This window comes from Melopsittacus undulatus, chromosome 12, assembly GCF_012275295.1.
Source record: "Melopsittacus undulatus isolate bMelUnd1 chromosome 12, bMelUnd1.mat.Z, whole genome shotgun sequence".
NCBI classification, from domain to species: domain Eukaryota; kingdom Metazoa; phylum Chordata; class Aves; order Psittaciformes; family Psittaculidae; genus Melopsittacus; species Melopsittacus undulatus.
The window spans coordinates 5,081,699-5,101,194 of NC_047538.1; the positions used below are offsets into that span (position 1 = coordinate 5,081,699).

The 19,496-nt window shown below is 44.5% G+C and overlaps 3 protein-coding genes across 6 annotated transcripts in view; 1 reads left to right on the forward strand and 2 right to left on the reverse strand.

Annotated features, from left to right (window-relative positions):
- Positions 1–9,551, reverse strand: part of PEX14 (peroxisomal biogenesis factor 14) — a 76,163-nt gene extending 66,612 nt beyond the window's left edge. The window contains exons 1-2 of the mRNA XM_034068185.1: positions 9,478–9,551; positions 2,602–2,649 (exon numbers count right to left, since the gene is read on the reverse strand). Coding sequence (XP_033924076.1) covers positions 2,602–2,649; positions 9,478–9,513 — 84 coding nt within the window. The 5' untranslated portion in view covers positions 9,514–9,551. The remainder of the gene's footprint in view (positions 1–2,601; positions 2,650–9,477) is intronic.
- Positions 9,552–9,876: 325 nt separating this feature from the next.
- DFFA (DNA fragmentation factor subunit alpha) lies at positions 9,877–15,450 on the forward strand. 4 transcript variants are annotated; one of them, XM_034068188.1, is made up of 7 exons: positions 9,877–10,175; positions 10,672–10,833; positions 10,949–11,079; positions 11,653–11,842; positions 12,199–12,353; positions 13,054–13,233; positions 15,305–15,450. In XM_034068188.1, the coding sequence occupies exons 1-7, from the start codon at positions 10,079–10,081 to the stop codon at positions 15,323–15,325; spliced, it is 936 nt and encodes a 311-aa protein (XP_033924079.1). In that variant the 5' UTR covers positions 9,877–10,078; the 3' UTR covers positions 15,326–15,450. The 4 variants fall into 4 exon arrangements, with proteins under 4 accessions (XP_033924079.1, XP_033924081.1, XP_033924078.1 ...); XM_034068190.1 differs by having other exon boundaries at positions 15,308–15,450; XM_034068187.1 differs by having other exon boundaries at positions 13,054–13,204; positions 15,308–15,450.
- Positions 15,451–15,832: 382 nt separating this feature from the next.
- CENPS (centromere protein S) lies at positions 15,833–18,840 on the reverse strand. Its single transcript, XM_005143660.3, has 5 exons — positions 18,745–18,840; positions 18,100–18,223; positions 17,713–17,746; positions 17,023–17,089; positions 15,833–16,000 (listed from the first exon to the last, which is right to left on the reverse strand). The coding sequence occupies exons 1-5, from the start codon at positions 18,784–18,786 to the stop codon at positions 15,845–15,847; spliced, it is 423 nt and encodes a 140-aa protein (XP_005143717.1). The 5' UTR covers positions 18,787–18,840; the 3' UTR covers positions 15,833–15,844.
- Positions 18,841–19,496: the final 656 nt, after the last annotated feature.

Consider the following 19,496-nt stretch of genomic DNA (forward strand, 5'->3'; position numbering starts at 1 on the left):
GGTTACACTTCCCACTATGGAGCTACACGGCAAATTTTAATGGGGCAAGACCGACAGCCAGGGAAATGAGTGTCCGCTCTCTGCTGCAAAAATTACAGCTTTCCCCATCCCCCTCCAACTCATTCTCCACTGTCAGTACTGTTACACAATGACCTCTTATTAGGGAGTGTTTTTCAGTTAGGACGGTTTATTGTAAGGACACTAGATAACTCAAGGGATTAATAGCATGGACACTGAGTCCCTTATCTCCCTTTTGGTAGTTCAAAACATCAGAAGTAGGCTGAAGAAAAAACAATTAGGAGTGTGACATGAGTTCAGAGGGCTCTATTCTGAAGGCCTCAGTAAGGCCATAAACCTTAGTAAGGTATTCTCTGAAGACCCAAAATGCAGGACACAATATGATGTGTCAGACTACATCTGCTACATGATGTTGTAGAACACTGAAGTCCTTCTACAAACAGCTAGAAATCATCGCTTCTCCTGGATTCCAGTTGAAAGCAGCAGATTGTAGGGGAACAAAGAACACAGAAGACGGTGCCACTGAGCACAGAGCAGAAGATATTAGCACCTGGGAGGACACAGTGTCCATTAGAATCACAAACAGAACACAAAATCAGTTTGAATCTGTAATGGCATCCACTGATACGACACAAGATGTTTAATGCTATTGCTTTCTTATTCTTGTGTGTAACACCACCTGTATGTTCTGAGCAGGTTTCAGTCTTGCAAAGCACTGAGTACTTTCAGTCACCAATTAAGGCAAAAAAGGTGAAAGGGTACAGAGCAGAAGTTGGCTATTAGATTCTTTTCTCCCTCCTCTGGATTCTGTAAGTCTTGTTCAACTGCTTTGCACCAGATCTGAAGTCAGCAATGATAAGCCGAAGTAAACATCTTTTCATACAGAGCCATTTGTTGGATTCATGCCACAGTTTGTTCTGGTGTTTCCATAAACATTTTTATGACACGGTCCCATGTGCCCACAAATCTGCTTCATGGACCGACATCTACTGCCTGCATTAGAAGGCAGCATGCATGATCCTGGCTACAGAGAAGCCACAGTAGTGTGGTGGAAGTTAGGTCATCTGGCTCACAGAACTGAACTGCTCATTTAATAAGGCTTCTACACATACTCAGCTGGAAGTAATAATGATTCCTAAGCAAACGTGACAAAGACTGTGAGAGTTTAATATATGAAAAGAAAAAATAAGGAGAAAACCTCCACCTTTCAAAGGGATTTAATTAGCTCACACTAGACTCACCATAGTGAGAACAAAGTTTATGTTGGAGTTCTTCAAATGTATAAATATTTTTATGTGGTAGAAATATACACATATAAAGAAGGATACACAACTGCTATGTGCTTCCTCTTCAGTTGCACATACAGTAAGAAATTAATTAAATCAAAGGTAATGCTAGAATCTGCCTTAAGAAAGAAAACAAACTGTTGACCATTACAGGTTGTGATGATCTGCTGCCTCCTATGACCTTCCTAAGGTGGAGGGGAACAAACCCCCCAAAAAAACAAACCACAAAATATATCAAAAAGCACATGCTGTTAATAATAACTAGTTAATCTCACGTACAAATGTCTATGGGATGGCATAGGGTTACTAAAGAGGTTTTCACTGCAGAGCTTAACACATCTCACGAACAACCCTTTCATTAGATGCATTTTACTGACCCTTCCCAGGTCACAGTCTTTACTCACAACTCTCTCCTGTAAAAATCATCTCCTGTGTTCTCCAGATAAGAGTTACAAGGTAGAAATACTTTGATGTGGCCAGTGCCACACCATTATGGAAAGCACTTAAGTCTTCTCACTGCAAACAGCTTGTATTCACTATGATCACCAAATGAAAGCCAGAGAAGAATCTCAATTAGAGATTTACATATTTAGGACAATAACATGGGCTAAGCATTTTGGCAAGGCTTTGACTGAGTAATAGATGGCTGAAGAGGAAGCAAAAAAAAAAAAAGACTGTATCTATATATATATAAACTATATATATTCTGCAGCTCCAGAGAATAGTGGCTCACTTCCTACCCCTCCATCACCATAAAAAAGAAAACAAAACAGGGTTCTTTTAGTTATCACCACAAAAAAAACCCAAGCTCTTTCCAAAAGTGTTCTAGAGTTGGATCACATGTAATGCCACCTGCCAGACACTTCTAAGCTCACTCTGGGTGCATCTGAATATAAAGGTAGCTTGAATGAGGTCTCTGAACTGCAGAGGGGGTTTTTATCGGACAACAGCAGTAAGAATCTCAGTTTAAATTATGCTGCACAGGTCTTTCTTCAGACTCTTTACTAAAGAAGCACACTGATCAAGAGCATACACTGCAGACCCTTAGGACAAGCAGTCCATGCTCAAGGACAACCCAGTGGCCTACGTGACCCATGTCTAACCCCAGAAAGACAGGAGGTTATGGCTACAGGTCAAAGGTCAACAGCAGGACAACATAGGGCAGTTTACACGTTTTTCACAAAACATCAGCTCCTTAGAAAAGCAAAGCAATGGATGCAAAATAATGCAGCAAAGAGAACAAGTCATCTATACTATGTTATCAGCAAAAATATACGCTGCTTCTCAAAGAACTTACCAGCGGCTCCCGAGATGCTGCATTTTCAGTCGCGGGGCAGGAGCCAGCCTGTAAAGCAAAAAGAGGAGTGAGGTTACATTGCCACCTGATGGACACAATCAGAAATACTTGTCTGTTAAGACCACGCTTCCTATGAGCAGGATTTAGGCAGACACAATCGTTTCTGCTGTGATTTACTGAAGTCAAAAAGGTCAGAATCACAGAAAAAAATTAGTTCCAGAAGTCCCTATTTAAAACAACAGAATTTACAGAATCGGCAGAACTTGCTTTAGGGAGCCAGCAGTTAAGACTCAGAGAGGCTGCTGAAAGATGTCATGAAAGAAACGTTCACCCTAACTCAAACTCTGAAATACATGGAGCAATGAACAAACAGCATCAAACTGGGAACCCTCTGCTAAATTCTTTACTGCAGCACTTGTCCCACTGCATGGTATAAGACACAGCACTTTAATCATACATGAAATGAGTATAACCATTTGCCTGTCTCAAAAGGACCTGATGGGTACTTGACATCCACAAAGGATTCTGCAATACTAAATGAAAGAAATGCTGCAGAAGCCTGAAGTATTGAGGTGGCTGCAAAAGTATCTCACTCTGATTCCATGGCTCACTTTTCCTCTTTAGAAGAACTAAGCTTAATTTGACACCAAGCTTCTCCCGTTTCCATGATCCAGTAATGCACCCTTTCTGTTCTGCACTATTCTTCTAAGGATTTCAAAGTTACTATGATTTAACTAAACCTCAAACATGTCAGCAATACCACTACCATCGTTGTTTCCCACACATAATTAAACGACACAGTTTAGGGCAGATGCTGAACACCCTTCCTTACACACTAGGAAAGGCTGGTACACAGGAGAAAAGGAAACTGTGATTAAAGCAGGTCAGCAAGCCAAAGACTGGACTAGACTTCAGATTCAGGAGCTTCCACTCTCCAGGCTTGCATGCAGTTTTGTTTGTATTCATCAAGGAGAGGCACAACACTTCAGCATAATCCCAAGTTTTACAAAATTACTCACAGAGCTTTTCTTCACTGCCAAAAAAAAACCAAAACAGTTTGATCTTCGTGTAACTGGCGTGTACTGTATCAGCTCTCCCAAGGCAGAGACACCTAAGTTCTACCATAAAATAAACTTAGCTTGGTTGACCATCTGCTTTCAAATGGGATTCGCCTGATGTTAAGATGGTCTAAACCACACTGCCTTCATTGCGGGCTGTTTTATCTTAGGAGAGATGACACATACTGGTCACCTCAGTGGTAAAAATCTGCAGTTTGATTAGTAATGGAATCAAGTTTTGAGGCTCAGTTAGAGAAAAGGAATTCTAGTCATTAAGTATAGGGAAAGATAAAACTTCCAAGAGATAGCATCACGGTTCTTAAGTGACTTCCTGTCCTCCAGTTCTATTCATCACTTTTATGTTAACACACTACACCTTCAAAGTATCTCAACACTTTTCATTCCCCATCTACAGAACACTTAAAAATATAGATAAAAACAAGTATTTACCACAAGAGGGTGCCAGAAACTCAAATATACTGCAGCTCAGCTGCTTCCAGACCTAAGCATCATCACCAGGGCCCAGCCCCATCTCACATCTGGGCTCTTTAGTCTGCTTATGTGAAGTCACCATCATTTTTGTTACCTCACTATATAGCTGCAACAATTTCAGTCACTAAGAATTCACTTGACATAAGCACTGCAAATATCAGCTTTAACACGTCCCTGGAAGTCACACTGCCCACTCTGTCTGCAGTGGAGACAGTGCTATGTGATACCAAGATCAGGGCAGTTCTCTCTTCCACCCTGTCACTGCCTTCCCATTTTTATATGCAGAGTATTTCTGCTTTCCAATCTTTTATAGCTGGATGAAAGAAAACTAATGAATAGTCTCAAGATCCATCCACTCCTCCAAAATATTTAGAACATATGAGAATGAGCACAAGAACATAGCTTGCATGATTTATTGATAAGTTAACAAGACCTGGTTTGGGTGTGGAAAAACTTACTTGGTGCATATGATCTATTTTATTAAATCCCAGGACTAACACAGATATCTCACCCTAGCTAATACTCTAAAAATACTAGGGTCTGATTCACCAAATTCATCAACTTCAGTTAGCATAGGATCAGAACTGCTTAGAAGAGGCAGACAGAGCAGCACAGATAAATTCTGCTGAATACTTCAATAAAGTATCTATAACTGTTAAATACTATTTCATGGAACTCTTCCATCAAGCCATTTGCAGCTTTTTCTAAGAATATACATGTTTCACTCTTCTGTAACAAGTTTCAAGGAAAATCCAAAGAATTTTAAGTAATTAGGCTGACTTTAAAAAGAGAGAAACTACAAATGTGTGATGCAAACAGCAGTGTCACAAAGGCAAAAGAAGGAAAAACCACCACAGAACTCATATCTTGAGAAAATTCCCAGAGCGTCTCAAGCACCAGAGCTTGTACGTTTTGCCCTAAGGAGCTGCACCAGTGTTCATGGACATAGATAATAAACATTCCACATAAAATCTGGTGAATCTGGGAAACTGACCAAAGAAGGATTTCAAATTAAGCCAAGGGTACTGTGAGAAACATGTAAAAGTCTTGATCCTGAAGACAAATACTCAGAAATTCTGGTATGTGCTTGCACATAACCCAATGACATATGTACAATGAGTCAGGTAATTAATGGTACTTTGGCTGCATTGTCCAAAGCTACCAGGATTCTAAAGGAGATCTGCATTTTCCTTCTAGCAAGGTTTCCAAGTACAAGGCATAGCATAACAGCAAAGGAAGTAGTCTTATAAAGTAGGGGACAGTAACCCCCAGAACATGTTGGCTCCAAGGTAAATCAGGGAGGATTCTATACTGTCCATGCAATGACTGTCTAATATCCTGTATTTAATGAAACAATGGACATCATAGTACAGACAGCATTTAACTTCACCATAAAAATAATCCTTTAAGGCAGAGAATCCAGAGGCTTAACAGTAAAGAACTACAAGCAAGTGGCGAGGAAAATTTACCTATATACTGACTAATAACGCAACTAAAGAATTCAGTCTCCAAAGCAACAAATTGGGCATCTTTCAACATCTCTGAAATTCGTTTGAACTACTTCCTTACATGAAGAAAAAAAATGCAGCTACATGGTAGACTCAATACAAAGTGGGAATAACAAAGCTTTAGAAAGAAAGTAAGAAAGATTTGGGCTTTAGTACTCTGCTTGCTTCCCTACTAAACCACATAAGAGAACATCACCAAGTGTAACAGATGTTGAAACATCAATGCATTCTGCTCACTTTGTCATCTCTCATTTCTCAGCCTCTTATATTAAATTACTATGCAATCTGGTTTAGCATAGTAAGCCTTCCAGTGTCATAAAACAAACAAAAGAATCCCACATCCAGAATCCACTCTGCTTATCTGACCTCCATGACTGTCCTACCAGTCTGGTACCAACTCAATGGTTCAGTCATTGACTTTAACAATTTCAAGCCTTTTAGGACTCCCACGACCAGCTGCATCCTGACTTCCAGGCTATGGAATTTTCAGCCTCTACACATAACTGTACAAATCATTAGGTACCATTTTGTGTCCCAAACTAAGCAGCTTGGAAAAATTTAGACATATTTATCTAAACCCACAATGTTAAAGAATTTCAATTTCTCTCACAGTCAGAGTTAGGGCTAAATGGTATGCCAGAGGACTGGGCTGCTGGCTGAGCCAAGCCTCTCCACATACACTGTCCAAGCATTCAGCATCAAAGAAATACTGATGCCCATGAAAAATTGGCTATTCTGCTTCACAGGCTATACCACTATCTTGCTTTTCCTTTTCTTTTACTATAAGGGATAGCACAGAGTGATGGGATCTTTATACTTTATAGTAAAGACATCCCTAAAAGCCCAAGGAACATGATTTCTAAACAAAAATGAGTATTTTAAAATCTCTGGTAGAAGTGTTTATTGCCTAATTCTATCTACATAAATGATTTAATTAGAGCTACAACACTCCCCCTCTCCCCACACTGCTTGAGGCAATATACTCATGAGAATGAGAAAATTAAGCTAAGAAAAACAGATAATAAGCCAAAAGATATTTGACACTCCCTTTCAGCATCAAAACTAACTAGATTTGTAATAGGAAACAGGATAGGACCCAAACATAAACATGTTAAGCAAAGCAGTGCTACTACTTGCAGCCTTATGTTGAATGCTTGACAGTAAATAAACATCTTCAGTGGTAGAAAGTAAATATTTGTTTAATTCTCTAAATATTTAGTGTGCAACAGGGACATCTTTTTATGCACATTGCTAACAGTGTCAAAACCACAATGGTTACATGAGAGTGGCACTTAGATTTTGCTAGACTAATAAAGACATTTTCATTGGTTTTACTCCAAAATTGTCCCCTTACAACTTCATCTACTGTGCTACATATTCTTCAGTGACGCCTTTTCTTTCTGGTCAAAGCTGCAAAACTCTCTCAAATCCCATCCAAGCCAAGAGAATTTGAGAGCACTGAAGCTTCCCAGTCAGAGTTCTGGATGAGCAATGTGCAACCAGTGAGGATGCAATCATCTGTCACAAGTAGGCATCCACAGCCCTGGACAGACAGAACCTCCCTCTGTCTGCACACAACCTGAGGAAGAGGTAAGGTAATGCCCAAGCATGTCTGCTCCTGGGGCATGTGGAGGGGGTAAATATTAGTGTGGTTTGCTTTAGCTGAACTGGAGCATTACCCCACACACCTGAAGCAAGGTGGACCACCAGAGCTGCCCCTCAAACAAACTGCCACCAATGAAGTCATGACAGGAACCAAAAGGGGTGCAATTAATTTGCCAGCACTTTTACACACAGTGTGACAGAATCCAGCAGGAGAGGTGTTAACTGACCATTGTCACCCACCTTCAAACCACCTCCCTCCTCATCACAGTCCCTGAGGTGAAAAGTTAACTTTGAACCCAGGTATCCTACCTTACCTGAAACTCTTCCTGATTTGGAAAGCAGCCCAAGTATGTCCTATATTCACTATGTTCTTCACAGACAATGCCTCTTAACTCTCCCTGCTACACACAGTAAGAGTTACCATTCCCATTTTTCACTATGGAGACAGTGACTGCGTGACTTTATGTCCTTAATTTTAAAGCCCAGGGAATGCTCTGGCTGCATTCATGAGACTCATTAAAAAGCACAACTTTTCCATTTCCAAACATCGAGTCTTATTTTGAGATAAAAAACCCCACTAAACAAAATGTATGTTTTAGAAGGGTGCAACGGGAGGATACTGTATCCAAGTGAAGAGAGCCTGAATGCTTTCCAGGCAACCACATTTGCCAATTAACCATATTTCCTTCTCAGAAACCTCTAGGCAGCTGCCTTGTAGACCACTCAAGTGGCTTATGGATCAGTCATGGGTTGTTTCAGGATTCCCCATGCTGAAAGCACTCACTGGAAGCATGACGAATGGACTATAATGTGTGTACCTCAAACTAGGCCTGATGAAAGCACACAGCCAATACAAAACTGCCTGGCAGGCCTGCTATGAGTGTGGTAACTTAGCCCAGGAAGAGATTTGTGCTGGCTAGGGTATAAATTTAATGTAATTCATTTCTGTTTCAGTTTAGTTCAACCATGTTTTCTACAAACTCAGCCTCTTCAGCCCAGAATAAAAGGATCAAAAGAGAGGTTCACAGCGATTCAGTCAAATATGGCCGGATTTGAACAACTGGACATAAAAGCAGACTTTGCTCCATTTTCTTCCCTGTTGCTGCAGCAGCCAGACCTTTTATCTTCTGCTGGCAGCAGGGGGGTCCTCTGCCGCCACCTGAAGGGTTTTACAAACCCCATTGGTACGACAGACACAGGACTCTGAGACACTGGTGCAATGAGAGAACTGACACCAACTCTGAAGCAGGTGGAGTTTGCAATGAAACACAAGTTTCATTGTGAGCAAACCAGTGCAGGTGACAAGGAATCTACACTGCACACAGCAGCACCCTCCTTCCCTGTGGCTTCCCCATTCACTTCAGGTGACAGTTAAGAAATATCTTCAGCTTTTAATACATTTCCTGAGCACACACGCAAGTCAGCAAACTTATATTTCTCTTTCACCGTTTCCATTCAGTTTTGGATAATGCTTGTACTACATCCATCACTGCTCTGCCCTTCTATGCTGTTGGTTCAAGGCTCTTTCTCCCTCACAGTTCTAAGGCAGAGACAACATTTTGGTCTAACCGGCACTCTACAGACCACAGCTGACACATAAATCACCTTCTCTCTCTCCGACTGTGCTTTTTTGTGGGTTTTTCTCGCTGGTCAAGTGCTTCATTGCGTTTCACAGACCCTAAACAGCAAAGGGCCTGGCCTGCCCAGCTCTTCCCCCCAGAGCCGCCCTCGCTGCCCGGCGCAGCCTGCCCCGCATCACCTCACGCTGCCGCACAGGGCAGGACGCCAACCCACAGAACCGCCTGGGCCAGCCGCGCAGCTCCGCCGGTGCCACCGGTGACCGGGAGCCGCACACCCGGCTCAAGCGGGGCCGGGCCCCCCGCGCCTCGGGAGCTGCGCTCTGCGGCGAGGACGGGCCCATGGCGCCGGGGGCTGAGGCGGCGCGAGCCGCCCCCTCACGAGTGACCGTTACGACAGGTGCGAGGGCGGCGGTTGGAGGCCAGGCCGCGCGCGCCCCCCACACGGCAGGGAGCGGCGGCACCGGGGGGCTCGGAGCGGTGTGAATGAGGGCACGCCGGTCTCCCCCCCATCACCCGTTCCCCCATGGTGCGGCGGCGGCGGCCGTGCCCCTGCCCCACCCCGTCCGGTCCCGTCCGTCCGGTCCCCGCCGCCCCCTGCCCGAGCCGAGCGGGCCGAACGCCGGCCCCGCTCACCTGGCTGGGCTGCTCCGCTTGCTCCGAGGAGGCCATCTTCCCAGGCCAGCCTAATCCATCCCCGACCAACCGATGCGACGCCCTCGCCGCCGTTTACCCCACCCGCGCCCCGCCACCGGCTGGAGCTGCAAGGCAGAATGAGTCGAACGCCGAGGCACCGATAACGCTCCCGCGGAGAACCACTCGTGCGGTGAGTTACCGGTCTCTGCGGCTCGAGGGCGGTGTGCGCTGCCGCCTGCAGCCGTGCCTCACAGGGAAGAGTTCCTGCCTGGAAATGCCAGCTTCTTCCCGCATGGCATCACCATGCCACGGCTGCCAGCAGGCTGGAAGCACGGGGAGCACGGGTCCAACAGTGCAGGGCAACCTTTTTCAACTAGGTTGGAAAAGACCTTTAACATCAAGTCCAAATTATACTGCCAACACCGGGCTTTTAGTAGCTTTCCTCCACATCGCCTTTATGGAGACGCGGTGAGCCCATAGGAAAAGCACCGCTTCCCGGCGCGGTGCCCATCCCGCAGCCCCTCGCTGGGCCCCGCACGTCCCGGCGCTCCCCGCGGTCAGTCCCGTCGCGCCCCGCGGCCGCGGTGCTGGGGGTGCGGCCATGGCGGGGCCGCTGAAGCGGTGCCTGGTGCTGCGGAGGGACGGGCGGCAGCAGCACGGCGTGGCCGCCTCCTGCCTGCGGGAGCTGCGCGACAAGGGTGAGCGGGGACCCCCGCCGGGAAACCTGGCTGGAGGTGGCGGAACGGGCAGCGGGACTGCGGTTGGCGGTGCCGGGGATGAAGGGAGGTGGGGGCAAGCGCCGGGGAGCGAGGTTTGCATCGGGAATATGGGTTTATGGAGGACAAAATCGTGTGTATGCGCTGGTATGTAGCACCATATGGAGACGGGTCCTGTATTAGCGGGAGCTGCTTGTGTCCTGTGACAGGTGTAACAAAACAGCAACACGTAGATCTGAGTATATATATTAGAATATATGTCAGAATTTTATGCATATCAGAATTACAGACTCAGAGTGGTTTAGGTTGGAAGGGACCTTAAAGCTCACCCAGATCCAACCCCTGCCACAGGCAGGGACACCTTCCACTAGAGCAGGTTGCTCCAAGCCCATCCAACCTGGCCTTGAACACTGCCAGGGATGGGGCAGCCACAGCTTCATATTTAATATTCGCTGTAAAGACTTTCTCTGTCTTGCAGCTAGTGGCATCCTGGCTATTGACAAGGACAGGGAGCCCATCACCTTAGTACTGGCAGAAGATGGCACCATTGTGGATGATGAAGATTACTTTTTGTGTTTGCCACCCGATACCAAGTTTGTGGCACTGGCCAAGAATGAAAAATGGTCCAGCAGAAGCTCAGGTACTCTGTGGCTGAGGGAGCATGGAAGGGGAGGGGGACTGGAGTACGCCTGGTTAAATGAAGCTGTCTCAGGTGGATCAGGAATGACCCATGAAGCTGATGGCTCTTGTGTCAGACAGTGGAACAACCTGGCTCTCTGAGTCTACGGATGAAGTTGACAGTGCCGCAGAGAAGTGGAAGCAGCTAGCTAGGCAACTGAAGGATGACCTGTCCAATATCATCCTAATGTCTGAAGAAGACCTCCAGGTACAGTGGGAAAACTTCTCATTCCTGTCCTTTACCTGTTTATCTCAGTAGCTGGCAGAGAACTGAATAAGCAGCAAGATACCAAGCTGGATTCAGCTGCTGTTGTTTGGCTGTGGTTCTAGGGTCAAACTTTGCCTCGAGGAGAAGCACACACCAGTGTCTGAGGAGCATGCTTTTCATCACTGGTCGCTTCCCACAGCATGTCTTTCCAATTCTGGCACTGGGAGCTCAAAAAGCTAGGATTTGGCCAAACGGCAACTGAGGTGGGCTCCTTCCTTAAAACCAGCTTCCCAAAGGCCAGCTTTCCTTTGTGTATTCCCATGCGCTCCTAAGAAGTGGTACTTTGACTGCCAGGAGTTGCCAGAATTTCTGTTTAAAATCCACATCTTCCTTGATGCCTTCTGCCTTCTGGTAGAGACTGGTGGAGTGCTCTTACAACCCAACTAGGCTGACAAGCTTTGATAAGAAACCTTTTAAAAGATGCTGGGGTTCCAGAAGGTAGAGGCTTGCTGTCTGTTCTGTAATCAGTGTAATGGAATGAGTTAATCCCTGTAACACTCTCCTTGTTTTAAGGTGCTTGTTGATGTACCACGTTCAGACCTGGCAGAAGAACTTGCCCAGAGTCAAACCAAAATCCAAGTGTTGCAGGACACTCTGCAGCAGGTGCTGGACAGACGAGAAGAAGAACGCCAGTCAAGACAGCTCCTGGAACTCTACCTAAAGGCCTTGAAAAATGAAGACAGTATCTTAAGCAAAGTAGCAGGTAAGGAGCAATTAGGATTCCAGAGAAGGAGCTTCTCACAGATGCCTGAAATAGTTGAGTGGAATAAGACAGAATGCAGGCCTACAGTCACTCCCTTAGCAGCTATTAGTGCGGTTGAGGTAATAGCTGATACAGAATTCCCTGCCTGGGAGACAGCAGTCCTCCCCTCACTGCAGTGTTACATTCCTCATAGTGCCTGAATGCAGAATACTGGAAGAAAAGCTTAAGTCATGTAGCTGTCCTTAAGTGAGAGGATGTATGTAGATAGAATGCATGTCATTAATCTTAAAGCAGTCCAGGCCACTCTTCCTGTCCTCTGTTTGTCATGGGTTATAATGATTCTGCTACTTTTACAGAATCTGATACTGTACCAAGAAAGGAGATGGACGTGGTTGACACAGGTACCAGCAGTACCAGCACCTCAGCCAAAACAGTGCTCAGTGACCAGATCCTTACTGCTCTGAAGGAGAAACCTGCTCCCGAGCTCTGCTTGGACAGTCAAGATCTTGAGGTGGGTGAGAATGACATAACCATAGCCCGGGAAATCTCTCCCTCTGGAAAGAGAGGCAATAGGACAAGTTGTCCTTGCTTCTGAAGGCTTTAATGTCAATATATCTCAGTCTCAAAGCAGTGAGATTTAATCTCTCTTCCTCAGTAACTCTACCTCCTGCTTGGAGCCAGCTAACGCTATTCCAAGTCCTCTGAAAAGCCACAAAATAATTCTGGTTTTAATCTCTATCAGATCATACTCAGCCAGTGTTTCAGCTGTCTTACCAGCAAGCTGGGGTTCTTTTTTTTTATATGCAGATGCATCTTTTATACACCCCAACCAAATATAAAAATCTCCATATTTTGGAAAACAGTGTAAATAAACCCAGAGCCTGGAAAAGAAAGTCTAGGTAAACTTTAATCATTAGTCAGTGTGTTCTTTCTAATGTTATGAGCTTGCTACTCTTGCTTTTCTTTGCTGTAGAAACTAAGTAATTGCTTCTGTTTCTCTGTAAATCTGAGTACAGCTTCAGGCTCTGGGTGTTGCTAGAATATTGAAAACCTGCTAGCCTATGGGATAGATTATGAAAGTTGGGAACATCCTCAGTACCAGCTACCAGTACTAAGCAGGTGTCTGTGCTGCTGTTCTGAGCATGGGCTAAGAGGTTAGTAGTGGGGGAGCATCAGTAGAAAAGACTGTTGGAAATCTTGCTTTTCCACAGCTGGTCTTGAAAGAAGACACACAAGCCCTAGCCTTGGCTCTGAGATGGGACAAGCAGAAAGCTGAAGATCTGCAGCGAGCCTGTGATCAGGAGCTCTCCAAGCGTCTACAACAAGTGCAGACTTTGCATTCCCTAAGGAGCACATCAAAAGGCAAGAAAACACTACCTCTGGGAGACTGGGTTAGTTCAAAACGCAAAAAATAGACTGTGTTGCAGCTTGCAGTGTCTTTTTTTTGTATTAGGATCAATATAAGCAAAGATGTGTCCTGGGAGCCACAGTGCTGGTCATGCTGTGGTCATAGGCAACTCAAATCTGGACATTGTCCTGAGGCTTAAACTCCCATGATGATTCAAATCCTGTGTAATCAAAGGGATTTTGACTTTTTGCAGAAAACTAGAACAATGGGATTCCTAACACAGCATGTAAAGGCTCAGCTTTGAATACCAGGTTGGGAGCCAGCAGCTTCCATCTCATAATGATGGGTCTGGCTTTTGAAGCCCCAGGCAGTTTTCTTACTTCGTCCTCCTGCCATTTCCAGTGTGAAGGTTGGAAGACCTCTGGAGAAGACACTTCAAGGCAATTAATGAACAGGGCAGAAGGGTTAGCCAGCTGCTCTCTGTCTTTAAGCTCCACCCTGGGCTCAAGGAACTTGAATTTTTATGCTCATTTCATCAGCTAAAGTCAGTTCAAAGTCTTCTGACTTCTGTGCTTTTTCTGTAAGGAGCTCCTGCCTCCTGGGTGCCGTGTGTAAGCACTAACTTGTAAAACACAGCAAAGGTGGAAATACTTGCTTTGTAAGGCTGTGGGGCAGAAGATTTGGTTTTGGTCTGCCTGTATGACTCTCCTAATCATTAGTATAAGTATCCTGATGCTTTTGTATTAACTGGCTTATTTTAAAATGTATTGAAGTCTTTCTAATACCATTAAAACCTTTTTACCTTACTGTTGGACTAGGTTGGATATTTCCACCAGCTGCTATGATTAAAGAAGGTGCTGGGAAGTACAATATTGCCTTAATGCTACAAGAAAGAGGAATTAAATACAGAAGTACTCTGTATTTAACCTGTCTGAAGTGTTTAGGTAGAATGCATGTTCATAGTGGTGACACAGTACCAGTGCACCCAGCTGGCTGTTCTTTTGTGAGAATTGATATATAGGAAAGAAATCCAGAAAGTGAGCTACAACTTTGGAGAAGGTTTTAGTAGGTACAAAGTATTTTCTAGTATCATGCAAACCCCTCTGATTTAACATAACCTTAAATGGTACCGGATACCAGCTGATGAGTATTCCTACAGCAGAGCATTCAGATGAAACCATTGCATATAGACATTCCAGCTGAATTATGGCACACTCAAAGTTAGACTGCCAGGGTAACTAATAAATATTTAATGTCTTTGAGCAGGTAAGCAAAAATACTCAAGATGATTTCAGATGAAGCTACCCACATAGGCGTTGACTGGACTTAGTGGGGAAGCCTGCAGTCAACTTTTTGGTCAGCCTGTTTTGCTAAGGCAATGGCTTCACACGTTACCCCCTTCTGGCTTGTACCATTATAAGTCATGGAAGGGAAAAAGGTTTCCTGCTGCTTTAAATAACTACTTATTACAAACTTCTGTTCAAGTCTTTCTGAAATAACATAGATGGCTGTGCATTAACAGAACTTTGGAGGCATGCTCAGTCACACTGAAAGCTAATTCCACTGCCCACCAATTGAAAGAGTACTCAGTGAGCAGCCTAGATTTTTCTGTGAGCTTATGTCTCAGCTTGTGATCACCACTCTCTCCATTATGAACCAGTGTCTCAGTCTTGCTCAAAGCTGCAATGCTTTTGCTTCTTTCAAGCTCAACTTGGCAATTGATATTCTATTCCTTAAGCTATACAAGAGGAAAGAAGCATTTTACCTGTGGCTTTTTCACATCTACTTAAAATAACAGCATAATTACTTCAATCCTGTGTGTATTAGGCGTATTTAACTCACCTATTTCCAGGCAAACACTGAGATGCAGTCACAGAGACCATGCCGATCATTTCTGTAGGAAGGCAGTGATGGTCCTTCCAATCTAGCCTCAAGCGAAAAACAAATTAAGGGATTTCATATCTTATGGATATTTTAGACTATACTTGGCAAGCATACACTTGCTTGAGAACGGCTGCCCACGCAACAGCTTAAGCAGCCTTCTCATTTCACTTGGCTGTATCTGTCTGACACCTTAGGTCTTGAAATCTGCTTCTTTTCTGCTTTTGCATCAGCAGCACCTGGTAAGGCTCTGACAGTCCTGCAGAGGACAATGGAGATGATACGCTGAAAGCACTGTGTCTGAAAGCACAGTCCACCAGCAGTGTCACAGGTGAGAAATGACACAAAACATGTTTTAATTGTCAAGACAACAAGTGAAAAATACAGCAATTAACAAAAAATAAAATAACTTAAGCAAAAATGGAAACAAGAAAGGAATCAATTACTGGAGAAACCAAGGAGGAACATGGAGGCCATTGCATATACTGAGGTATTCTGGTCAGTGAGAATGTTCTGCTTTAAACTGTAAAGGATTTTCTTTTTAATAACAGTAATTTACCTTTTGTGAGCAGTTAAGGCATTTTGGCTGTAAGCTTTACCGAATTCTGACACTTTCCGGTTTTGGAACAACAAAAAAATCTCACTAATTCTGTTCACCCAAAAGCCTAAACATTCATTAACATTGCTAACCTGCAAGAGGAATCTCTAGCAGGCTAACTGGTCCCCCCAGGACAGTAATAGAAAATGACCAGAGACATTACTTGACAGGTAAGTCATGCCATGTTGTAATCTTCACTTTCAGTCACAGCTGCTTCATGTTCCCCAGAAGTTCTTCCTTCCTTAACTGCACTAGACTTCTTTTTCTTCTTCTCCTTTTGCTCCATGTTATTTAATGCAAGCTCTTCACTCTTCTCAGTGATATACTTGAGCTGTGAACAGTAATCAGTTACCTATTAAGAAGTTCATTTATTCCAGAGAAATCAGAAATATTGAAGAGAAACTATCAGGGCAAAATCTTACTCCAAAGAAGACTGACTCCAAAAAAGCTGACAAACATCAATTAGTTTTAATTCTTACACAAAGCCCTCAGTCTAAGCTGGACATCCTCGAAAACTGAAATGCCCTGGCAAGGGTTTATGAATGTATGATACATCCATGTCTGGAACCAAGAGAGCAATAACAGCAGTTACTCAAGTTGTAGTTTGCCAGGATATAACCTGAGTACAAAAACACTGCAAGATTCCTGTGCACCCATTTGACACAAAGAGCACACAATTGTTTAGAACACAGAATTCAGCTCCAGCTTTTCCTGTGCCTTCTGAGGGAAGTTCATGTTGTATAGTTCAAATCACATGTGGAACAAAAAACTCTCCTCACCCAAATTTAAAATTAGTACTGGAAATATTCTTCATGGAAGGATTTACAGGTATGTCATAACAGATCAGTGAATTTAAGCCAATGAACATCATACAGAGCAGCACATGAGAGAATACAATAAAGTGAATCATCCCTGTATTAATGTTATGAAACTTGGTACCTCAAGGTATCTAAATCCTAAAGTATTTACTAAATACTAAAGGTATTCCTGACATTAGGCTGAAAAAAGAAAGGAACACATTAGGAAAAAAACTCAAGTGAATTACTTCCAAGACTGACAATGTTGCAATGTGTCTGTCTACTGCACTCTGTACATGGAACCTAAACAGCCCTACTGCAACCAGAATACTCCTGCTTGAATTGCTATGAGAGCTGTATTCCCACAGTGAGGCATAGTGTCGTGAAGCAAAATAAGATGAAAAGTTAAAAATCACTGGATTGTGCCTGTCATCATCAATAATCCAATGAAATTGCTTAAGCAACAGTTGCTTCATCGTCTAGAGCCTTCATTCAAATGCTCTTAGGAACTAGACAATCGTTTTAATAGTGCAAGACAAAACACAGTGAAGCTCACCAAGCAACTGCTCCTCCTAGCCAAAAGCTTCACATCTTCTGTAGTGACTGTGCTTCGTTTTGCATGCCTGCATAAAATTAAAAACACCCCTGAATGTGTTTGCTCACAGTGGCTGTAAGAGGCCTTACAGCATCTAATTCAACACGAACTAAAAGGGCTTGATAGGGACCCAGTAAACCAAACATGCCTAACTTTTCCAACTCTTAACATGCAAAAACCTGGTTTACACATTTGTATGTGCACACCCAAATTCCCACACTTCCTGTGTAAAAAACATGGAATTCAGCAACCACAACTTCAAGCAACACCCGTCCGTTCCCTCTTAACTTGCCAGTATATCACTGTGTTGACTCGTTAAAGCATTCTCTTATCTCCCTGGACGAACCAGATGAAACACATACATGCTAGTAAGCATCTGTCACTCCCAAACCATCCAGTACCCATATGTATCAATGCATTTGACAACAGATACAGGCAGTAGCCTAAAACAGTCACTTGTACCACATAAATGAACTTCCAAGGTCAGGAAGAACCTACAAGGTTATTGTCTATTTCCTAACTTCACAGCCACTATTTATCAGCCAACAGAACCCCTTGAAACTTGAATTCCAAAATGTATTTTACAGATTGTCCAGTAATTGGAGCTGAACACTGAAAGCTTTTGCAGCAACCAAGTGTTCCAGTACCTACCTTGCAAACAGTTCAAGGTCTTTTGCAAAGTTCTCTGGAGAAACAAAGACACCACATGTTTTAAAAGGCTAACTCTGAGCAGGAAGAGATAACACGGTTCTAGCTGTACAAAGGCGTGAACTACAAATTATCCAAGTTAGTAATGCGAAGTGACCATAACTTGTTATTATTACATGCGACTCTTGCACAGGCAGGAGGCCCACACACTATTTCTACACCCATTTAAATGCTTTTTCCAGGTCTAAAAAAGTTACTTCTCATACTTTTAAAGATCCCCAATGCAAGAAACAGTGCCCCAGCAATGCCAAGCTCCAGCACTATGTTTTTAAAGCATTATTTCTCCTGTAATTGCTCTTAAACAGATAGCTAATGTGTAAACTTCGGTACCACACTGCCTGAAGGTGATCTCCGAAATAGCTGCAATGGTTTGTTTGCTGAATTGCACGTCTTTATCTTCTGCAACCTCCTGACACAGGCAGCCAACTGTGTAGTGAACCGCAGCCTTCAGCCTCTGAAAGGACGCAAGCACCGGTCAGTTCTCTGCAGGCCGAGGCACTGCCTCCTGTGTAAAGCATCAAAGCTTTTCAAAGGGACTCAAAAACAAACTGCCCGAGGGGAGACTGAGATGAGCTCTTAGGCAGAAGCTGTTCCTGTGAGGGTGCTGAGGCGCTGGCACAGGGTGCCCAGAGAAGCTGTGGCTGCCCCATCCCTGGCAGTGCTCAAGGCCAGGTTGGACACAGGGGCTTGGAGCAGCTGCTCCAGTGAAGGGATCCCTGATTGGGGCTGGATGAGCTTTAAGGTCCCTTCAACCCAAACCATTCTAGGATTCTACCATAAGCGACCATTTGCAGACCCCAACGCACCCCACACCACCACATTTACCATTCAATGGCCCACACCCCCCACCCTCCTCCTCCCATCCCTCGGGCTCCATCTTGTCCCGGCCGGACCCTTCCCTGGCTGCGCTGGGACCAGCCCAGCACGGAGGAGCGGGGCCGGGGCTGCGGGGCCGGATCGCCGGCCCCACCGTACCTGGGTGTACAGCAGCCGCTCCTCACCGGCCGCCTCCTCCATGGCACCTCCCTCAGCGCCCAACTGCCTTTCCCGCCCAGAGCGGCGGGGCGGGGCTGCGCAGCCGCCATGTCATGGCGGGCGGGGCTGCGGCTGAGGGGAAGGGGCCGCCCTGAGGGAGACGCTCTACGGGTGTCGGTGTCCTTGCAGTTACCGACACGCATTAGATAGAACTCCTGCATCTTACAACACAACCTGAAGAAAAGTTGCTTTGAAGTAACCTTTAGCTAATTATAGAGGTATTCAGGCAAGAAGTAAGTGTCTTAGAAATAAATGGAGCAAAAAATATAAAAATCAGTGCACAGCACAAGATTTAACACTTCTGAGGTTATGAGGGAAAATAAAAGGTGCAGGGGAACGGTTTTAAACTGAAATAAGGTAGATTTATCTTAGAAATTAGGCACCCTGGTGAATTTTCCTGCTTGAGGATGGGAATGTGGTGCCTCTCTTCCATTGCAGGAAGGGGATATAAAATACAGGCTGTATTGCAGGTTGTCTTTAATTGGCCCATGGGAAGAGGAGGAAAAGCAGCAGGGAGATTAGGGAAAACAGCTATGGCAACAGTTTATGCCAGAGCTTAAAACTGGGAACCACATCTGGGAGGGAGACTGACTTAGTGACAGGAATATCCTGACCTGCATTCAAGTGTCTCCATGATCCATCCTGCTCCATACCGGACAACAGAGCTCACAGTGTGAAAGACTGTGCAGGTG